Source organism: Suricata suricatta, chromosome 3 (assembly GCF_006229205.1).
Source record: "Suricata suricatta isolate VVHF042 chromosome 3, meerkat_22Aug2017_6uvM2_HiC, whole genome shotgun sequence".
Taxonomy (NCBI): Eukaryota; Metazoa; Chordata; class Mammalia; order Carnivora; family Herpestidae; genus Suricata; species Suricata suricatta.
In genome coordinates this window covers 3,165,029-3,177,401 of record NC_043702.1, presented here as the reverse complement: position 1 = coordinate 3,177,401, position 12,373 = coordinate 3,165,029, and the positions used below count along the sequence as shown (strand labels likewise).

General features: G+C 48.9%; 1 protein-coding gene across 3 annotated transcripts in view; it reads right to left on the bottom strand.

The window, feature by feature from the left end:
• The window catches only part of COL6A3 (collagen type VI alpha 3 chain), a 77,820-nt gene that overhangs the window by 2,593 nt on the left and 62,854 nt on the right, over nucleotides 1–12,373 (bottom strand). For all 3 annotated transcript variants that reach the window (XM_029933549.1, XM_029933550.1, XM_029933551.1), the window contains 4 exons: nucleotides 11,448–11,550; nucleotides 8,606–8,973; nucleotides 7,090–7,353; nucleotides 6,009–6,107 (listed from right to left, as the gene is read on the bottom strand). In XM_029933549.1, the coding sequence (XP_029789409.1) occupies nucleotides 6,009–6,107; nucleotides 7,090–7,353; nucleotides 8,606–8,973; nucleotides 11,448–11,550 (834 nt within the window). The remainder of the gene's footprint in view (nucleotides 1–6,008; nucleotides 6,108–7,089; nucleotides 7,354–8,605; nucleotides 8,974–11,447; nucleotides 11,551–12,373) is intronic.

Below are 12,373 nucleotides of genomic sequence, written 5' to 3'. Positions count from 1 at the left end.
TCCCCTCCCCACGCTGGGCTGACGTCCCCACTTGCATGGGTTGCTCACAGCTGGGGAGCAGGGGAGAACCTGCAGTTCTGATTGCACCAAGAAGTGAAAGGAAAACCTAAATCTTCAGGAAAAGAACCAAAGCCTGGGTCAACCATAATAGGCCAGACTCAGAGGCACACAGGATTTAGGCTCAGAGTGGACCTACATGTGTAGGTGTGTGACATGCGGGAGGCCGTTGCCCAGTCACAGGCTGGTGGAGTCACAGTATCTCCTAATTGCAGACCTTCTCCAAGACCCAGAAAACCAGCAGCCCTACCAAGAGACTTGGAAGACCCAGTGGAGCCAGAATCAAATGATGACAATTTACAAAAACGACTTTCTTCCTCCCAAATGTGCCTACAACCGAAGACAGATGCCTGGCTTTCAAGAAATGTCCTGCAGGGAACTGAGCAAAGCAAGAGGATTTCAGGCCCCAAAACTTATCCCTCATGTCCCGTAAGCTCCCTGTTTAGTGTGAGGTTCGGGCCAAATGTTTGACTTGTCCCCTCTCCTTCTTCCCCCTAACATCCCCCACGTGGCTCATATCTGTTCCATCTTATTTGTTCCACGTGCCCCCAGTCTTGGCCACCTGTGTTCAGCCTTTCTGTTCCTGCTCCCCCTTGCTCCTTCCGAAGCAGACATGGGAAGTCTTCCTGACTTGGACCCACATGGCCTGGGGCTGCCCTGCAGAAGGACACGCTGCTCCCGGACTGGTTGGCTTCCCCTGCTTCCTAGGATTGTCACCTTAACTGTCATCACCAAGCTATCCTATCGCTCCTGCCATTCCACAGCCTTTATGCCAGTGAGAGTCATTGCTAAGACCCTGTAGCTTTATCAACACCACAGAAGGGTGCTGGCACCACAGGCACACAGATATTTGGTAGACCAAGAGAAACATATGAACGAGTGCCCGACTGTTGAAAGACAAATACTTGGGACCCTCATGCTTAACGCATGGAAATGAAAGGTTTTGTCCTAAGAAGCCTTGTAGTTTTCATTCCCATCATCCTGATTTCTGAGACACGTCATGTAGACCAGGCTCAGCTGTGTCTGTGCTAAAACAACCATTTGATGGACCCCAAACTAAAAATGTCTTTCTGTCCAGGGAGGGGTGGTTGGACGGACCTCATCGAGCTTTTCCCCAGAAGAAGTGTTTGGACATGATAGTTGTCCAGGTTTCCACTCCAAAATGAGCGTGCCCCAACAGGCACAACCTGGAGGGAGCCCAGAGTTCCCTCTGATATGAGAGGAAGGTCAGGCTGCACACTCACGAATTCTCTCCTCCTATTGAGAACCCAACAGGAGCCTAAAGGACGATAGGCAGTGACATTTTCAAGAACCTTTCCTGATTCACTTTTGCCTAGAATAACAAGGTAAATTCCAAGTGCAAGAGGAAACGGAGGCGAGCGCATCTGAAACCCTTGCCAGGGGATCCCACCTGCTCGCAGAAGCCGTGGGAACCCACCCACAGGCTGAGAGCAGAAACCACGGGGTGCAAGGTGTCCTATGAAACATGATCCGCTTTGGCAACAAAGCTGTGCACGTGCACATGTGGGCGTGCACGTGTGGGCGTGCACGTGTGTGTACAAGTGTGGGTGTGTGTACCCACGTGTTATAGTCATTTAAAAAATTAAGAGGGTCCAAAAAAAACCAAAAAAATTAAAAGGACTATGCCTGGGGTCATTAACAGTGGTCATCAATGCTTCAACTATGGGAGTTATAGTTTCCTAGGTTTTTTTGGTAAGTTCTGGATTCTCCACCATGAACATCTATGATCTTATCATTAGAAAGAGATACTACTCTTTTTGAAACAGATAAAGTGTTCAATTGGAAAATCTTGCCTTTTTTATAGTTTGAGATTTCTTTAGTGTCTATGAGTAGCATTTAAAAGTTATCAGCTTTGGGACACCTGGGCGGCTCAGTCAGTTAAGTGTCCGACTTCGGCTCACGTCATGATCTCATAGTTAGTGGGTTTCAGCCCCGCGTCGTGCTCTGCGCTGACAGCTCAGAGCCTGGAGTCTGCCTCAGATTCTGCGTCTCCCTCTCTCTCCGCCCCTTTTCTACTCACACTCTGTGTGTGTGTCTCTCTCTCAAAAATAAATAAACATTTAAAAATATTTTTAAAATAAAAATAAATTAAAAAAACAAAAAGCCAAGGAAAAGTATCTAACATTTAATACTAAAATAGAGACACAACTTTGTAAACACAAACCATGTTTCGAATTAACTGGAATTGCAAAAAAAAATAAGAGAAATTAAACCGTACTCACAACTACATATAGAAACTAGTTTTTAAATTTAATTGTGCCTCCACTGTCTAGAAAACATATCTTTGGAGAGAGAACGCGTTGTATGTTAACTGATATTTGGATACAAGAAGTGAGTAAGAATACAGTGAGTGTGTTTTTAAAAGTTACTTAATAAAGGGGCGCCTGAGTGGGTCAGTTGGTTAAGCATCCGACTTTGGTTCAGGTCATGATCTCACAGTTCATGAGATCGAGCCCGATGTCAGGCTCTGTGCTGACAGCTCAGAGCCTGGAACCTGCTTCGGATTCTGTGTCTCCCTCTCTCTCTGCCCCTCCCCCACTCGTGCTCTGTCTCTCTCTCTCAAAAATGAGTAAACATTAAAGAAAACTTTAAAGAAGTTACTTAAAGTGATTCATCTTTAGGTCACTCTACCTGCAAAAACATGGCTATCATAAAAATGTTTTGCCGTCCTAGGGAAAATTCCTAAGATGACTTAATTTTGGCAGGGGACAGGGGAGAGAAGAGGTTGGGAGAGAGGGGAAACTTTCATCTCGTGATTCTGTTTTCCCATCTGGAGGTTTAAACATTTTAAAGTTAAGTATCTGATCGATTTCCTCCAAAAAGAGCTCTCAAAACTGGCGCACGCCAGTGTGTGTGCACCTACATATGTTCATCGAACAAATACGTATTAAACGCCATCGCCAGCGAAGTGCTGTTTTGTTAGTGTGAGGCGGGGGTAGTGACCAACTGTGCAGGGTCTTGTTCTTAAGAGAAGAGAGTTATATCCTCACACGGGCTCGGATCACTAGCTGGGCTTCACACAGGGAAACGTGAAAGATCTAAGTCCTAGGCTTGCGGTTACGCGGTAATCCCGACGAAAGAGAAGGGTTAGAAGCACCTCTGTCTGACCACTTGCAGCCTTGAAAGTTCACAAGCAGCACCAAAATCCCCGTTCTCTGCCTCATGGTGAGAGGAGACCTCCGTGTTAAAGGTCTGGATTAAATGAACTTTCCTAACCCTGAACCCATGACTCAGTCTTAAACAACAAACACAACAGCCCAGTCCTATTCTTGTTTAATGATTATATTGTTTATATCAACTAAATACTGTTTATATATTCCTGTCCCTTCTGGACCACACAAAAAAATAACCGAAAACACCCCCAAGGCCGCGGAATTTACTCTCAGTCATTTGCTCTCAATGAAGCACCGAGACTGTAGGAATTTTACAATCCCTGCTCTCTGTGAGGGGTAAAGTTGGTGAGCGGGAAATCATAGGCAGATTTCAAGGACTTTGAAGTCAGAATTTCATCTTTCCTGACCCAGATCTTTGGGGAAATCCTAGTGAGTTCTTCACGGCTTCTCTCTGAGCTCGAGCCCCATGTTGGGAACCAAATCACCACAGAAGTGACCCAGGAAGGGAGCAGAAAGGGGGAAGGAGCTGAAGGTCCCCCAGGGCAGGGGACAAAGGCTTACCCATGGTGTCATGATGCAGGGCTCAGAAACCAGCTTAGGTGCAGAAACCAGAGAAGCAATGACATGGGTGTCTTCTCCCCTCTGCTCCCCCTTTTGTTAGTTTGAGTTGCAAATTATAACATTAAACATTTTTATAAAGTCCTTTTATACAATCTCGAATGAGTTTGAGTTTAATTGCCCAATCTACCTTGAATTCCTGAATTGTCCCCATAAATTTATATTAAGAGGAGACAATGTCTTCTATTTCAATCTTTCCAAGGACGAGGCTGTAAGAGTTTGAAAGACACACGGCTTTCTCTAACATAGACCAATTCCTAAACTTGTTTCCAAAAGCAAATTATATTAAACATTTTCCAGTTCTAGACATAATTCGTTTATTTATCAGTAACTGCACATCTATGCGTATGATAGACCCACAATTTCTGCATTGATTTGGTTACTTTCTTTCTAGTAACTCCTGATGCCACCTGTCAGCAGGGCTTGTGGCTGTACTAATGGATGATAGAGAGAGAGGTAAATGGGTATAGACATAAAGATACAGATACCGACATGGATGTGGATACAGAGCATTGACACAGGTGTGCAGATACACGGCTACAGGGAAAGTCCACTGATGGAGTAAACTGTTCTGGCCATAGTGAAGATTCTCTCTAGAAACCACTAAAAGAATCAAGAAGCCTCTCCTCCCAAGTAGCCGCCAAGAGATGGGTGTGCAGAGTCAGAAATCATCCAATTTTATTTACACACAGATGAGATAGGACGCTGTCTCCACAGAAAGATTAAGATGGAGCCACAGACATCATTTTCAAAACTTGCAGAGGAAAAAGTAAAATGAGGAATGGCCCATCCCTTAATCGTCCAGCCCTTGATGTCATGATCTCACGGTTCGTGGTTCATGAGATCGAGCCCCGTGTCAGCCTCTGCCCTGGGCGTGGAGCCGACTTAAGATTCTTTCCCTGTTCCTCTGCCCCTCTCCCCAGCTCGTGTACTCTCTCTCAAGAAAAAAAAAAAGAATCCTCACTAATTGCTCTGAAAGCAACGTGCCACCGATTCTGACAATGCTGTGAGTATTGAGAAAGCACAGAGCTTTCAATCCAGGACAAAGGCAGCGTGTCCCAGCAAACGTCAGAGTAGCTGCAGAGATAAACACTGTAAAGAGGAATGCCTTCCTTCTCCGGATGGAGGCCCACACATCAAAGAACACGGACTTGCCCTCACAGCGAGTGGGGTCTATAAAACAATTCCATAGGTAAATGCCCATGAAATTTTGACTCTGGACACGAGGGCCAACGTTTTTTGAAGAACGCTTAGAAGCAAAGCATATCAACTATATCAATAATCGGTTTCTCATGAGAGGACAGTCTAAGCTCCACAGTCCACGGGACGAGGGTGACAGTCTCGAAGAATCGTGGCACCCCACTGCCCAGGAGCAGAAGCACGCACTGCCTGTCAGTTCCAGAAACGGGTCGAACTCATCCCTCACACAAGCGTGCACACACTCGGGCTCAGGCCCACGACCAGTGGGGCGACAGGCTAAGCCGGGGTGTGTGCGCTTCGGGGACCAGCACTAGAACGTCCCTCCCACGGGCCACTTCCAAACCCATGCATTTCACAGGTTCTAGTTTGGGTTGTTTTGTGTTCTTTTAGGCAGTTGTTATCAGATTAAGTCACTGAGTGGACAAGTCCCTACGCTTCTGGCTTCATGAACCATAAACCAACTCGAGCCCCAGCAGGAGGCTCAGGGAAATCTGATCAACGGACACTTGCATTCCTGGCTACTGCCAAAGCAACTGCCCGCTGGCTTCCTTTAAGAGTCTGGTGACAGGAAAGGAAGGTCACCATTTACAACTCGGACTATGCAGAATCAGACCACGTTGGGCCACAAAAAGCCGATGTGGAACTTTCCCATAGAAGCCAGACTTGCCTGAGAATTAGAATCCCAGGGGATGACCCAGAGTCTAGACTGCAGAAGTTTTAAGATGTCTGGAAAAGGGGTGCCTGGGTAGCTCAGTTGGTTAAGCATCTGACTCTTGGTTTTGGCCCAGTTCATATCTCATGATTCGTGGGATCAAGCCCCGAGTCTGGCTCTGCACTGACAGTGTGGAGCCTTCTTGGGATTCTCTCTCCCCCTCTCTGCACCTCCCTGGCTCGCATGCACACACACTCTCTTTCAAAATAAATAAATAAACATAAAAAATTAATGTCTGGTAGATGCTTTCTTAGTGCTGTTAACAGACTCAATACTTCACAACTCACCTGCTTCGCCACCAGCCAATGGCTCCGTGCTCACCATTAAATTGATGGTTGAACTAGAAGCTGATCTTGCTTGTGGTGGAGATGGAGGCTGAGCCTTCTCTACAAAATAAAAACACATGCGACAGGTAGGACACACAGAAACTGAAGGGCTTAGGAATTCTCAATGACCGTAAGCTGCCTCTCTGGGTTCCCGTCTCATGCAAGGGCGAGCCGCCGACACGGAGACCTGCCGAGTCCCCACAGACACTCCCGAGGACCACTCCTCTCATGAGCAAACGGAGGGAATCTCCGAACTTGGAGCAAATCCTCCCATTTCCTGTACAACCTCTTCTGTTTCCTCCATGAAAATGGAGCCCCGGCATGGAAGGGGTTTTGCTCTCACATCTTCTCGGATTATGTGGTGGCTGATGTGAATTCCCTTCCTTCGGACATACTTTCTTGATCTAAAGTGCACTGGCCCAATAGAAAGGAATGGGGGTGGGGGGGTGTCTGGTAGAATGTTCAAGGGCCAGGGGATGGTGGGATTACAGCTAACAGAGACAGGAAACACATGCACGGGCAGGTCTGGGGCCTCAGGGTCAAGGAAAAGCCAAAGGGACAAGAGACCATGGAGGGCAGAGCCCAGCCTAGTGCGCCAGGGATGGAATGTGATGCCCTTTGTGCATGGCTGTGCATCCCCTGGTCTTGGGGCGGTAAGATGACTGGTGTCCTCCTCAGTTCCTCTCTGAAAAGCCAGTGACTCTGGGGAGGAGGGGAGTTTCCTATTCACTGAACATAGAAATGAACTTTAGACACATGGTCATGGTGGGCAGTTGAGGTTCTACGGGCGTGGAAGGGGCTTCACTTAGGCCAAATGGATCTGGCTTCCTTCACAAAGTATCCCAGGATCCCTAGGGCAGGGCAATAGTTCACAAGAAATCCCACCCTCAATGGAATTCATCTATGAAACGGGGCATAACCAAAACACCCAGGATAACCTCATCATTTCAGATCCAATGGATAAGAACCAACCCCTCTATGTCTGTGTGACATTCTATGTGGAAATCAGGTCCCGAGTGCTCAGGGAGGCCTGCGTACTCACTTGTAGTGAAACTTCCTTGGTAGGCGGCTCTGACCTGAGACTTCAAGTAGCAAAGCACCACCACGTGGTAGGAGTGCCCAGCGAGCAGGCCCCCGATGGCTCGCTCCGGGACTGACAGGTTCTGCCTCAGCACCAGGGACTGGTCGTGGGCTGAGGAGACGGTGAGGTCATAAAAGTAAGGACTGGGGGGCTCGGGCCTCTCCCAGCGGAGTCTGGCGCTGTTCTCCGTGATCTCCGACACCTGGACCTCCCGGGCCGCCTTACCTGGAAGACAGATGGAGGCAGAGCATGGAGATAAAACTCACAACCCCGCGTGACTGTAGTGCACAGGCAATAGAACCACAGAAGCGATGACCTTTGGTGAGCAGGGAACTAATGTCTCGTTTGAGCTCCTGAGAACTGTGAGTCTCATGAGCCACCAACCGACACGAGGTACGGAATTCAGAATCTCACTGCTCATCAGCAAGATACATCGCTATTTCTTTTCTACTGAGAATCTCCCTTGTTAAGGAGGCACTTTACAAACACACAGTCCAGGGGCGCCTGGGTGGCTCAGTAGGTCAAGCGGCCGACTTCGGCTCAGGTCATGATCCCACAGTTCGTGGGTTCAAGCCCCATGTCGGGCTCTGTGCTGACAGCTCGGAGCCTGAAGCCTGCTTCCGATTCTGTCTCCCTCTCTCTCTGTTCCTCCCCTGCTCTCACTCTGTCTCTCTCTCTCTCTCTCTCAAAAATAAACATAAGAAAAAAGAAAATACACAGTTCAGTGTGCTAATCTGAAATGAAGCATTCAAAGCAGAATGAGCCCCATAATTTAAAATGTAGTAAGTTGTGAAACTTCAGGGCATGACAGGAAATTCTTTCAAAGGAATCCCTGCTTTCTCTCTGCCCATCAAATGATGACAATTTCCACCTTTTCACAGACACACACATTCTGCCTTCACATTTCTATATGGTTTGTGACTCTCTAGTATCTTCCAGCATCAGAGGAAAAAATAAAACAACAAATTCTGGGTCTCATTGAGCCCGCCCACCCTCTTATCTCATTCCATCTGGAAGGTGTCTTCCCCATGGACAGCATTTGTGGGAAGGGGCCGTGGGGAAGGCTGAGTGTCCGGGCTCTGACTTAACAGTTTATGAAACTAAACATTCCAACATCACCACAGTGGGCATCTTGGGGCCTCTTTTCCATGGGAAAACCTTAGATGGGGCTCGGGGCTTGGGGTGGGCAGTGGGGGAAGGAGGCACCAGAGTGGGGCAGACCCATTTCACCTGCTCCTTGTGAGGGGCTCGCCAGCCTCACAGGGGTAAGAGAGAGGGTGCTTTCTAGCAGAAATAAAAGCAACGTTTTGACAATTACATACGCTGACTGCCAACTTCTAAAATGCAGCATCTAGATGTACAAATCCCAGATCAACGACAGCATGTCAACTGCTTTATAAACAGGGTTCAGGGGACAGGCCCTGAGCACAAGAAGGGAGGGTGTGACAGGTGGGCAGCCCGCACGGTGCTTTCTTACCCACGGGCTTGGCAGCGTCTGGCTTGGTGGGGGCCGGTTTGGCCACCTGGGGCTTGGCAGCCTGGGGCTTGGAGGCCACTGCTTTGGCCGCGGCAGGGGGTCTGACCGCCGCTGGCTTCACGGCCACTGCAGGTTTGACCGTGGCCGTTTTGGTGGCCTCGGGCTTGGTGGCCACGGGTCTTGCAGCCACCGGTCTCACGGCCGCCGGTTTGGGCACAGCCGGCTTTGCTGGGACGGGCTTGGAGGCCGGCAGGTTTACCACGGTGACCGGCTTGGTCGTGGTGGTCTCCGGTTTTGTTGTGGTCACCGGCTTGGTCGTGGTCACCGGCTTGGATGTAGGACTGGAAGTCACGTTATTTGGAATATTTCTGTTAAGACAAATTAAGTATTTTTTAAGCCCTGCATATTTTTGCCTGCTTTCTAAAATTTACAAAAACAACCCCAAGAGCTATGTGAAATCTGCTGCTTTATCAAAATGCCCCCAGCAGTTCTTACATCGCCCATCAGTATTGCTCGTATTAAATTCTTTCCTTTTAGAATCGTGCCACGGAAAAGATACTGAAGAGCATATAAAGTAATAAAATCATTAAAAATGAGGCCCCTACGGGCGCCTGGGTGGCTCGGTCAGTTAAGCATCTGACTCTCGGTTTCGGCTCACGTCATGATGTCACAGTTTGTGAGTTCAAGCCCTGAGCTGGGCTCTGTGCTGACAGGGCGGAGCCTGCTTGGGATTCTCTCTCCTGCTCTCTCTGCCCCTCCCCTCCCTGCTTGCTCTCTCTCTCTCTCAAAATAAATATTGTTTTAAATGAAGCCCATATTGTACTATACATACATCTGTCATCTTATTTCTAATTTATAAAATAAGAGCAGGCAAATGTCAAAAGACAAAAATAAATATTTTAATTATTTTTATGGTTAACAAAAATAATACTACTTGAACAATGTCCAAAATATAAATTTTTTTAAAAAAATTTTTAAAAAAGAAACATAAAAATTGACCAACATAAATATATACATCAAAAACATTTTTAAATGGCTAATAGCTACTCTCATGATAAGAAAGTATCCACTCAGCACAGGGCTGCGGGAGCTCAAAATTGTAAACCTCCTGTACGCTTTCACTCCCAGACCTTGTTGTGTGTGTCTGTTTGCATTAGTTTTGGGGCATGTGGTTGTTTTTTTCGCAATTTCTTGATCTATTACAAATCCCTAGAAAGCACAGCAACATAATGAGATGCGGGGGCACAGATCCGCCCTTGGTCCACCTCCGGCCCCGGGAAGACCCGCGTGAATTTCTAGAGCTGCCACGCTCTATGTCACAGGCAGTAATTTCTCAGTTGATGTCACAACACTTCAAATCCTAGGTTATATTGCCCGTTTTTTCTTCCGAAGGATCAGGCTAAGAATGTTTGAGGGAAATCACGGGGATAAGTAAGGCGAGGGAAAGAGAGCCTCTGAACCTGGACCGACACACATCACCACACCAGGAAGGGTCGCAGCTCCCTGAGCCGTGACTTTCAGCCTGAGGATGGAGCACCTCTCTCCTGACACGGGCAGGAGCTGAAGGACTGAAGGGACGAGAGAGGGAGGCAGGCTCCCTGTCCCCGGCCCGGAGGTCAGCCAGGAGTAAGCACATGCTAGTTTTTCAAGGATGACTCAGGTCCGCATCTCCTCTAGGCGCTACAGGCAGAGCCCCGGCTCCCGCCAAGCATGACAGTCGGCAGCACACCCTTTAGGGGCACCACTTGCTGGCACGTCAGGCTGGCTCAGCTCCTGCCACCAAGCCCCCATCACCTAGGCCTCTCACACAGCCCCACAGCCCTCCGCGCAGCTCCTGGAGCGGGCGCCGAGGAAGGAGCCCGCAGCCCCGCCCCCGCCTTCCCATCAGCCTTCCGGGCGAACCCGCGAGTTGCCCGTGTTGGTGGCACTGATCACTTTAAGGCTTGGAGCCCGTTTTTGGCTCAATCTACTCAGTCCTTCCATGTGAGACCATCTCATGCCAGGTGCCACAGGCTATTTAAACACATGGCCCCAACTTCCCACCCTCTCTGTTCCCGTGCCCTTCACGGGGTGATGTGACAGGGCCTCCCTTGGAGACTAGTCACCCTGCTGTTGAATCCAGACTGGCTGGGGTGCCTGGGAGGCTCAGTCAGTTAAGTGTCCGGCTTCGGCTCAGGTCATGATCTCACGGTTCGTGGGTTCAAGCCCCACATCGGGCTCTGTGCTGACAGCTCAGAGCCTGGAGCTGCTTCGGATTCTGTGTCTCCCTCTCTCTCTGCCCCTTCCCCACTCACTCTCTGTCTCTTTCTCTCAAAATAAAATAAAGACATCACAAAAAGAAGAACCTATACTGGCTAGCCCACTGGACGTGCCTTGGCCAGCAGAATGTGCCAGAAGCAACCTGTGCTGCCTGCAGCCTCGGCCTCAAGAGGCCTCGTGGCCTCTGCCTTCTCTCATGGACCCCTTGCATCTGGCACTGTGTCCTGGAGAACAAGAGGCCATGGGGAGCCGAGGTGAGCCAGCTGGCCAAGGCCATCCTCCCCACTGTTCACGGCTGACGAGACCGCAAACACGTGAGTGAGCCCAGCTGAGCCCAAGCAAACACTGCTCACCCGCAGAAACGCACATTAAATAAATAGTAGCGTTAAGCCAACAAGTTTCAGGTAGTCTGCTGTTTGGCAAAAGGGATACAACAGATTCTCCACAAAGCATGCTCCTCGTGCCCCTGGCGAAGTCACAGTCCCTGGATTTCAATGTCCCCATCACGAGGTTGGACACTGTCTGGAGGGCCTCTCTACTCCCCGAGCGCTGGGGTTTTTCAGACCAACATGACGATACTCACAATTGCTTATGACCAAACTTCACAGGAGTCTTTGTCAGTTGGTCCCCTTGGAACCAATCACACTGTTTCCTGATGTCTGGGGACAAGTAAAAAGCATTTTCACCTGGAGAGAAAGAGAGGGGGGAAAAAGTATCTTGCAAGCACCTGTCGGTCACATGCAAATTAAAATTAATCTGCTAATGAGTTCAACGGAGCACATAGTAGGGAGTCGGTAAATACTTGTTGAATGAATTCATTCCCGCAGACAGGCTAAGTCCAATCAGCTTAAACAGTAAGCGCACTGGTCCTTGACCTGTAAAATGTCTCAGGCCAAAGTCTCGTGTTTGGTAATCGTCAGGTGATTAGGTTGAAGGAAAGATTTAGTCAGGGCGAGGGGGAAACAGGAATAGAAGACCAAGTGCAGGGTTCAACAAGTTCCAAGCTCTTGCACATCACATTGTAATCGAATTACTTGCAATGTTTTCTCAGTGCTGTGTTTAATAAAACTTTTGTTTTTAATCTTTGGAAGGCAGTGACAGCGCTCCCAGGGTGAAGCTGCTGGCCTACCTTTGCTTCATGTTTTTTCTCTAAAACTCTGGAAGGACAGACCTTCACAAAGGAGAATGCTGTTTTCACGAGCTCACCTTTCCCTCTCATAGTAAACTCTCCGCACATGCACGTCTGCTTCTGTTCCCCATTTGGGAGATTCTCTCCTGCGCTGACCTGGGGCCGTGCACTGGGCCAGGCCCTGGGGCGTTGGGTGAATGATGCCCCCCACAAGGGACCATGCAGTCCACTGGGACCACAGACCACCCACATGAACACCCAGCAGGCCAAGGGACAGATACGGAAAGTAGCATCCAGATAACAGTGAGAAAGCCTGGGGAATGGGGAGCATTCGTGGCAAGCAGGGGCAACTACAGATGGGCTTTGAACTTGATTGTGGG